Raw genomic sequence first — 10,557 nt, 5'->3', positions numbered from 1 at the left:
GCAATTAACCCTCCCCTGTTGACTGAAATTGTCAAAGGTTTTCCCAAGCTCTTTAAAATCATCGACGGTTTGGCAATTAACCCTCCCCTGTTGACTGAAATTGTCAAAGGTTTTCCCAAGCTCTTTAAAATCGTCGACGGTTTGGGTCCTGCCAAACCAATCTTTTTCATTTCCTTTTCTCTCCCTTTATTTCTCTCTTTTAAATTTTTTTTTTTCCAGGTTCGGGTTTCTACATGTTAAGCTTGTTCCTCTCCTTATGAGTGAGTAGTGTGAGGCTACAACATTCTCTCTAGAGATCAAGCGGTGAGAAACCACTAATCTATCCAACGATTCCATCATCCTCCATCTAACACTCCCATGGCTTCCATCAACACCACATGGCCACCACCAACATACACCCACACGGTCACCTCCCCAACACTCCATAGTTGTGTTCATCTTGGTGTTTCAAAGTTTGTATGAAGGATTTACGGTGTGATCTAAATACGTGTGGAACAATGTTAAATTATCCAAATGAATCTCTTGGTAAATTCAGTACTTGTTTGAACCCTTGTTTTATTTAGTGAATCATTGCTAGTAGTTTAAAATCCCATATTTGAATAACCTATTTGAATCCATAGATTGCAATATTGACACATGCTAGTTAAAATCAATTATGAGAATATTAGCTTGTTAAACTTGGAACTTGTAATCTTTATTTTGAAATTAACATCTTCCGCATAAAACTAGATTCCTTGATTAGTAAACACTTGGGACTTATTTTCTAGACAAACATATACACCTTTTCAAAATTCCAACAAACTTGTGAAAGATAGCATGATTTATGGTATTTATGTTGGTTAATCAAATTCTTAAATCAAAGGGTTTTGAATGTATGTGCTTGTGTGAGGGTTGATAACCATAGGACATAGGTTGACCATTCCTGTCCTGCATCACCCATCTTTCACACGTGCTTGCACAATTTAAATTTGAATAAGTTAGGTAGTGCTTGGTAATATGAATTTCACAACTTAATTTAAATTTATGTATTTTTAAATATAATATTAAATTAAAGGTCAAGAATATAATCGTCACTAATAGTCTAATATTAGTGATAATTTTTTATAAACCGTCACTAATAGTATATTATTAGAGACATTTTTTAAAAATCATCACTATTATACTACTATTAGTGACAGTGTGACAAAAATTTTCGTCACTAATATCCAAGAAATCGTCTCTAATATTTTACCATGATAGTTTGAGTGGTAAAATGAGTTTTTGGTGATAAAAGTATTAGTGATGCTTTCAATTTTGTTACTAAAAGAGTGCTTGTTATTATTTCATACGCACGCAAATATACCAAAGAAGCAATGCAATCACGGTGTGAAAGTCGCTCTTGCAACCGCCACAACTGCAACAACTATTATTATTCCATACTAACACAAACTCATAAAGGAAACAACGTAACCATGGTTATTTTAGTCTACACTCGCAACACATTCAACTCACAAAATTAAATGAAATATTAAAAAGGAATAATAAATTAATAAAATGAAAAAAACAATTAATAAATTTACCATTCCTCCTTATATGCACAAATCCACCAATAAAAAAGAAAATATTCAAATATATCTACTATTCACACATTAATAGAAAGAATAACAAAATAAAAACAAAACTTGGTGGAAGCAGGTCCGGTAGTAGGGCACAGGGGGGAGGAGGTTGCGACTATGTGCGTCTAGCAGTGGCGTAGGGAGGAGGGAGGAGGGGTTTGCGCAAGGGAGTTGGGAGAGGGAAGGGGAATTATTTGGATCTTGTGACTTTGTGCGTCCGGCGATAGTGGTGGGTAGTGGCGGAGCAGGGAGAAAGGAGGAGGGGTTCGTGCGAGGGAGCTAGGAGAGAGAAGGGGAAATTTTTTGGCAATAGGAGAAAAGGATTTGGGGAAATCAACACGAAGAAACGAAGGAGAAGGGGGGTTTTATGGGTAAGGATTTTAGTGACGGTTTCAAAAACCGTCACTAAAAATCTACTATTAGTGACGAAAAATTTCATCACTAATACATTGAGTACTAGTGACGAATTTTATTTTTGCCACTAATGGCTCATTATTAATAACCCCATCACTAATCATTTCATCACTAAAAAACCCTTTTTTTGTAGTGTAGATGACCTCTCATTGTAATATTTAAGGAGACATTAAGGTAAGTGGCTCGCCTTACTTGCCACATGCCTAGCCAAAAGATTGTTACCATTTAGGGACAGACAAAGATGGCACAAACATCGTCGCTTCATCAAAATTTTGAATTTTTAAGGGAAGTCCACATTTTTCACGAAATCTCTTTAATTAATAATTAGTATCTTTTACCTTTCTTATTTCTTTATTATTATTTTTAAAGAAATTTTTTTGAAACTTTGCTATTATTATTATTATTATTATGGTTATTATTATTATTTGAAAAGAAAAATTTTTAAAAGTCATTACTTGTTTAAAAGTATGAATATAAGGTTTTAAATTTTTATTTCTACGGATTTTTGGACAACTTAAATTTTACTATAGATCATACGTATGTAGCACATTCCATGAACGAGCAAAGACGAAGAAGAAGACTGTTTAAATTGTAAATGCATTTTTATTTTGATTTGGTTTGTAATATTGTGGTCTATAATAACTGCATCTCATGCATGATAGGCTTATATGCTCAATGATCGTAGACTGACCATAGGGAACCAGAGGACCTCAGGGATCACTATTAGCTTTGGTGTATTCCCAAGAGGGGGGATGAATTGGGTATTTAAAAATTTGTCCCTAGGTCAATCGGTTTAATAGCAGTATTACTCAACATAAAGTATGTCTATGCAATTATAAATTCATTCATTCACAATAGTAAAATATAAACATACATGTGTTGGAATTTAAAATGCGAAAATTAAAAGCATACACAAGAAATGTTATCAGGGTTCATCCAACTATGCCTATGTCCTCGCCTCTAACTTGCAAGCCCAAGGATTCCACTAATACTCACTTAACGGGTAGAGCGGCACTGGTTATAACTAGGTCAATTCACGAGATTGACCTCAACCAACACGCCTTACCAGGATGGCGTACCTAACTTTCCTAATCATGTCTAAGCCAGTCCGAGACTATTCAACATGGCTAGTTTCCCTCTTCAGGCCCGTGCCTGGAATACAACAGATTTAAAATTTTACGTACAAACAAATGCTTCTTACATAAGTTGATATGTACCACTATGCACAATATAATCAATGCACATCAATGATGTATGAACTATAAGCTCGGTGCTCTACATGTGCAATCAACACTCAATATTTTGGATAATCTCAAATATGCACAAGAGTGTATAAACAAGGTTTCTTTGAAACACAATATAAAATATCTCAATGCAAGCTTAGGGTTTCAAAGATGTCAATTAAAGTATTCAAACAACCTCAAAAATATTTTCTCAAATGTATCTAGCACAAGATTTGTTTGAAATCTAGTTTTGTAAAATATTTTTGCATACAAAAGAATAAGCTCAAATGAGTATTTCAATGATAATACAAACTCACTTAACTATATGATTTTTCCCAACCAAAGATTTATCAAATGAAATCGGGGGAAAAATCAAGCCAAACCCTCAATATGAAAATCACAAGCACAAGAGTAACTAAGGGTTTTTAGTAAAATGGAATAATCAATAAAACACTCACAAAGCTATATTTCTCAAAGGAATGGAAGTATTATGAGTGTATGGGGTTGGAATGAACAAATAAGGTTTAAGAAATTTGAGAGAGTTTTTGGCTAATCCTATTTGCTATTCTTGCCTTAATTTTGCAAATGAAGAAATATATATAGGCATAGGCAAAATTATGACCATTGGGGACACCAAAGGTATTCTTAAAATTGTTTTAAAATGGTTTAGAAAAATTAACCCTGTTTAATTAAATCTAACCCCGATAAAAAATAATTTAACCCGTGAGATTCAGGTGTTCGGTCTGAGGTTTGGGTGGCCGAATAGACTTAGTCAAAAATTCAATTTTTAAAGGTTTGGGTGCCCGAAATCAGGGTCGGTTGGCTGAACCAAAGATAGAAATTTTCTATCAGCAGTTCAGGTGCCCGAAGCTGAGTTCGGTTAACCGAACCAGCAAGTTCGGTCGCCCGAGGCCTTTTTGAACACGAAGCACTTTGACATGGGTTCGGTCGCCCGAGGACGATGCACTCATTTTTGGTTCGATCACCTGAAACCTGGTCAACCCACTGACTTCTTAGCGGTTTGGACACCCGAGGTGCTTTGAACACAATAGGTTCGATCGCCCAACCTCTCTCAAAATTTCCAATTAAGTCCAATTTTTGCTTCAATTTATTCTCCTAATTATGTAAGTGATATGGAGACTTTCTTATGTGCAAGTACTGGGACCTAGGGTCTTTTCTAAGGTCTTACTAAGTACGCCAAAAAACCTGGCATCAGTCGACTATCCCTAAGGTCAAACTACGTTCTTGAGCTTTAGTTCCTACATGCATGTCATGCATTAACTATTACAAACCGTTTCTATATTACTATTACAGACCCAAATTACACAAAATATAAATTACAATGAGATTTCAGGGTCTTTAGTCTTCAAGTCTTCTCATGTGCCAACATATGATCTGATAATATAAACCTGCACACAAACTTGACAGACATTAAATACTAAGGTATTTGTCATGATCAAAATGGGATGTGACCAATAGGGTCAACAATCACCCTTTGGTTGACCTTCGATTGACCGACGCTGGATTTTTTTGGTTAACGCTCAAAGACCATAGATTGCCTTTATGTCTCTAAACATCACATGAAAAGTCCCCTATAATTTAGAAATTATACTTATGTGAACAAAAGTGACTTTAAATGAAAATCCGAACCTAAATGTACAAGTTGAATAGCCTCGGTTGGCCGAACTCAAAGCCATATAAAAGTTTCGGTCGACCAAACTTGTGAGAGTCAACAGTTTTGACTACTCGGTCGACCGAACCCGAACCTACATAGTAGCTTCGTTCGATCGAACATCCCTAGGGTCAATAGTTGACCATTTGGTCGACCAACTTTAAAATGAACTCCAGTACTCTGGTTGACCGAATTAGCACATAAGGAAATCCCAACGCCCTGGTCAACTGAACTTGTAGTAGTAAAATGGCTCGGTCAACCGAACATTCAAATTCGGTCAACCTAACTTAGCCTGGTCAACCGAACCTCGGAGGTTCCAAAATTGCATATAGTCTAGTCGACCAACACATACATTAGTTCAAAAACACCCTAATTGACTGAACTGAGTAACCCGATTAACCGAACTTTAAAAATGGTTGACCAAACTTCTTGGGTTGCTCGAATTTCAACGAAATTAAAACGTGGTTAACTTTTATTAACCCTATTTTAACTTTTTCTAAAATACCCAATAGGTCCCCCAACGGTCAAAATTTGAGGGATATCTATATATTACCCCCTAATTTGCCTTGATTAGCAAGAGATTAGCAAAAGTCATTAGCAAAAATTCTTTCAAATATTTTATACTTTTTTTGCTATATACGCAATATTCCAAGCATATTTTTATACTCTCTTACATATTTATTAGCAAATATGATTTTGAAAATAGAGTTTGTTTTTCTAGTTCTCCTAACTTGTAAATCAATTACAAGATGTAGGAAGATTTGTTTTTTTTATTCTGCATCATTTCAAAACATTTCCTTGGCATTACTCTCATACATTCATACATATTTGAAAAACATTTTTGAGAGTTTTGCTTTGATTGTTTATTCCCATAATTTTTCGTGTATAAATATTTGATTGGGAATAACTTGTTTTTAGTTTTCTAATATTTGCATTCAAATTGCAAGACTTGAGAGTTTGTATATCTTATTTTATAAATATTTTACCAGATTAAATCCTAAATATCTGTTGTGATTATATTTGATAAAATATTTGTGTGATACTTGATTAGAGATTTTGAGGTAACCTTGAATATTCACTCGTTGAATATATTATCTTGAATTAAATTTTCAAGATCTTACTTGAGCATAAATACTATCAACTGTGAGTGCATTGATTACTGTTTGTGCGTATTGGTACACATCTGCTTAGTGTAAAAAGCATAATATTTGTACACAAACTGTATTTGATTACTTGTTGTATTTCGAGCACGGGCCTAAAGAGGGAGACTTGTCCTGTGAAAAGTTTCGGATTTTCTTTGACCTGATTAGGAAAGTAAGGTGCACCATCCTGTTAAGGTGTTGTGTTAGATGCCGCTCCACCCGTTATGTGAGCTTTAGTGGAATCCTCTTGTGAGATTGAGGCGGAGATGTAGGCACAGTTGACCAAACTCCGATAACATTTCTTATATCTACTTTTAATTTTCGCAATTAAAATTTCAGTACTTAAATATTTATGTTTTACTATTGAGATTGATTGGGTTTATGAATATATAGAAAGACCCGAAGTTTGTGTAATACTATTTGTGAAATTTGAATCGACATAAGAGAAAAATTTTAAATACCCAATTCACCCCTCTTCTTGAGAATACATCAATTTCAATAATTTTAATTAAATAATTAAATTAGATAATTTATGTTATTTTTTACCTAAAAATCTGTACATGGTAAAATTAAAATATGAGTGGCGCGCGCGCACATGAGTATACACGATCATTCTTCTTTATAGCTTCGGCAAATGAAAGCTTTCTTGTCCATTCACCTCCGTAAATTAGGCACATTCGGTCATTCTGCAGGTGCTCTGCGGCCTCTTGTCTCTCTCTCTCCCCCTGTGCACACTAGCTCAAATTAGTTTACAGGCAGATTTAATTGACAATCTCTCTCTCTCTCTCTCTCTCTCTGAGATCGAACTATGGCGGATGGAGAACAGAAACCTCATGCCATCCTGGTAGCATACCCACTTCAAGGGCACGTCATCCCCTCCGTCCACCTGGCCATCAAGCTTGCCTCCAAGGGCTTCACCATCACCTTCGTCAACACCAACTACATCCACCACCAGACCTTCCAAGCCCACCGCAGCCGCGACTCCGCCTGCAGCGACCCCTTCGCCGCCGTTCGCGACTCGGGTCTCGACATCCGCTACACGACCGTGTGCGACGGCCTGCCCCTGGAGTTCGACCGCTCCCTCAACCACGATCAGTTCATGGGGTCGCTGTTGCACGTGTTCTCGACGCACGTGGAGGAGGTGCTCGGGAGGATTATCAGCTCTGCATGCCCGCCGGTCACCTGCTTGATCGCCGACACCTTCTTTGTGTGGCCGGCAACGATTGCCCAGAAGTTTGGGCTGCTGTATGTTTCTTTCTGGACCGAACCGGCTCTGGTTTTTACACTATATTACCATATGCATCTTCTCGAGAAAAATGGTCATTTTGCTTGCCCTGGTAACCCTCTCTCTCTCTCTCTCTCTCTCTCTCTCTCTCTCTCTCACAAAGACAAAGCTATTTTAGGAGGAGGTTGCATGCTTAAATTTTCTAGCTTGTAATGCACTTGATTAAAAAAATTATTTAAAATGATCAGAGATTATTTAATTTATATTAATATTGAGTTAAAAAGTTAATTAAATTTGCAATATAATGCATGAATACTAACTATGTAGCAGTACACAGTCGAGAATTCAGATTACTTGGCTGAATAGGAATTTCTGTAATTATAAGGGTTATGTAAGTATGGAAATAATTATTTATGTTTGAGAAAAATCTTAAATTTGAATTTGTATAGATTTGAATAAAATGTAATATAATTTATTAATTTATTAACTTATATTTTCATGAATTTAAAATTCATGCTCCTACCAGCACTGCACCTTTCTTTTATTAATAAACGACAAAAACAGGTATCATAGGTACAATTATCCTTGATCAACAAAAGTCAAAAATGAAATAAATAAATGAGAAGAATCTTTTCTTTTACAATTAATTCTCTAAAATTAAAAAAAGAATTAAGCCTCCTGTGAATGGTTTCATGTCAAATTCATATAAGTAAACTGAGCACTATTTTTAAAATATTCACGAGTTAGGTGCATGCCAACATTCCCAAGTGGTCATTTATCTGAGTTTAAATGTCTTATAAAGCTATCCTTAATCTCAAAATTGTATTTAATTAAGTTCCAATGATGATCAGTATAGTATAGGTTAAATCAAACCAATAAACAATGAACTAAACCTATATTATTAGTTTAGTGATTTTTCAAATCAAAATTGAACCCAACTTTTGAGTTACTATTTTTGGTTAATCGATAATTCAATTTTGGTCATCAAATCGATAGAGATGTATGTAATTTGCTATCAAAAATAATATTCGTCGTATACAACATATATATGCATATATTTGCATGTATGTATAGACAAGCATTAAATGTTGATTGATGAACATTAAGATATCAAAATTGAATTGATAATTGAAAATCATAAAAAGGTAAATCGAAACAAACCCAAACAGATCAGTTAGCCGAAATTTAACTAATCGGTGTTCAAACTGAATTTTATCGAATCAATTTGGTTATTAGGCAATTTTGAACTGTCCTAATCCAACCTAATAATGTCAACAAGACCACAATGGTACCACATACCATACCCCTAAATAAGAAGTTCACTAGATTTGGTTTCAATTCCTCAATCATTGAAAAAAAATCCCCAATAATAATTAATTGAAGTTAAGTATAATATTGATTATTTTTAATTATAATATATATATATATATATATAATGTTAATTGAAGATATAAATTATTCGTAAAATATCTATGAAAAGTGTAAATATTTATACTAATTAACATTTGCAATTTACTAAATAAAATTAATATTATTATTGTCTTGTAAATTTTTAAATATAATAGTTAATATTTAGACAATGCATTGCCCTCAATTAATTTAGTTAATTAATTATCAAGTGTTCAATATTTTTTATATTCATAATTGTTGAAACTTTTAGGATATAAATTTAATCATCTATGAAATTTTTAGTAGGGTTTTGTGTTGAAAAATATAAGTATTTTTCATATATTAATCATATACATATATACATATCAATAGTATAACGATCATCTTTTAAAAATACTATTAAAATTCTCTTATTGAATCAAATATTGAAATAAGAATCTTGTATACATTAATAACAATTTTATAACATAAAATATTTTTAAAATTTATAAAACGCGAGACAAATAAAAATATACTCATAAGATTGACATCCAATACTTAAAAATTGAGATTCCTAAAAATATCATTCTATTGAAATATTTTTAATGTTGTGAATCAAATAATTAATTGATTGCATCACCAAAAAAGTTGGACCAACATTATAATTTTGACATTGTGCATGGGATGGACGATCAGATCCTCGCGGTGACACGGTGGATTACGTACCGGGGGTGGCGGGAATCGAGCCAAAGGATATGACGTCGTATCTCCAAGACACGGACACCTCCTCCGTCTGCCACCAGATCATCTCCAAAGCCTTCCAGGAGGCCCGCGGCGCCCACGTCGTCCTCTGCAACACGGTCCATGAACTCGAACCCTATACCATTTCCGCCCTCCGACCCGGCATTCAGTTCCTCGCGGTCGGACCCATCTTCCCCACCGGGTTCTCCAGGAGCGCCGTCGCCACCAGCCTCTGGTCCGAGTCCGACTGCACCCACTGGCTCGACGCCAGGCCGCGCGCCTCTGTCCTCTACGTGTCCTTTGGCAGCTACGCCCACGTCACCAAGAGCGACCTCGTGGAGATCGCCAACGGTTTAGCCCGAAGCGGGGTCAGTTTCGTTTGGGTGCTCCGACCCGACATCGTGAGCTCCGAGGATGCGGACCCCCTGCCCGTCGGATACAGGGAGGAGATCGGCGACCGCGCGATGGTAATCCCCTGGTGCTTCCAGATATCGGTGCTGGCCCACCCGGCGATCGGCGGGTTCTTGACGCACTGCGGGTGGAACTCGATACTGGAGAGCGCCTGGTGTAGGGTTCCAATGCTGTGCTTCCCGCTGCTGACGGATCAGTTTACGAATCGCAAATTGGTGGTGGATGATTGGAAGATCGGGATCAACTTGAGCGACGGGAAGCCGATCACGAAGGAGGAGGTTTCGGAGAATGTCATCCGTCTGATGAGTGGAAAATCAGGGGACGAGTTCAGGAATCGAATAGGAGAGATGAGGACGATGATGGAAGCGGCTTTGACGCCCGGTGGATCCTCCGAAAAAAATATGGATCGGTTCATAGCGGGTCTAAAGGCCAGTACGCAAAAATAAGCATGGGCCCGTCTAGCCGAAGCTGAGTTAGGGCTCGGACTTGGAGGACATAACATTCAATAATGGAGATAACTGAGATCAGACCACAATTTTATGTACACGATAATTGAATGGTTGGTCTTATGTTCCTGCATAAATCTTTCTAAATAACGTACGAGGAATGTTGACAAGTCAATTGATTTAAGTTTAGTTGATCAAATTGAAAAGGGAGAAACTAAAGGTGTAATCGGTTTATTACGGTTTAGTTATGGATCAAATCCAAAATTGAATGGAATCTTGCGATTTTTAGTTTTTCCAAACCAAAATCAAAATCAAACCAA

General features: G+C 36.1%; 1 protein-coding gene across 2 annotated transcripts; it reads left to right on the top strand.

The window, feature by feature from the left end:
- The first annotated feature begins 5,316 nt into the window (after positions 1-5,316).
- LOC131149669 (UDP-glycosyltransferase 86A2) lies at positions 5,317-10,511 on the top strand. 2 transcript variants are annotated; one of them, XM_058100312.1, is made up of 3 exons: positions 5,317-5,337; positions 6,873-7,383; positions 9,336-10,511. In XM_058100312.1, the coding sequence occupies exons 1-3, from the start codon at positions 5,317-5,319 to the stop codon at positions 10,235-10,237; spliced, it is 1,434 nt and encodes a 477-aa protein (XP_057956295.1). In that variant the 3' UTR covers positions 10,238-10,511. The 2 variants fall into 2 exon arrangements, with proteins under 2 accessions (XP_057956295.1, XP_057956296.1); XM_058100313.1 differs by lacking the exon at positions 5,317-5,337 and having other exon boundaries at positions 6,834-7,383.
- Positions 10,512-10,557: the final 46 nt, after the last annotated feature.

The sequence above is a fragment of the Malania oleifera genome, chromosome 2 (genome assembly GCF_029873635.1).
Source record: "Malania oleifera isolate guangnan ecotype guangnan chromosome 2, ASM2987363v1, whole genome shotgun sequence".
In the NCBI taxonomy this organism is placed as follows: Eukaryota; Viridiplantae; Streptophyta; class Magnoliopsida; order Santalales; family Ximeniaceae; genus Malania; species Malania oleifera.
The sequence above is the reverse complement of the archived record's forward strand: the minus strand, read 5'-3'. Positions and strand labels throughout refer to the sequence as shown.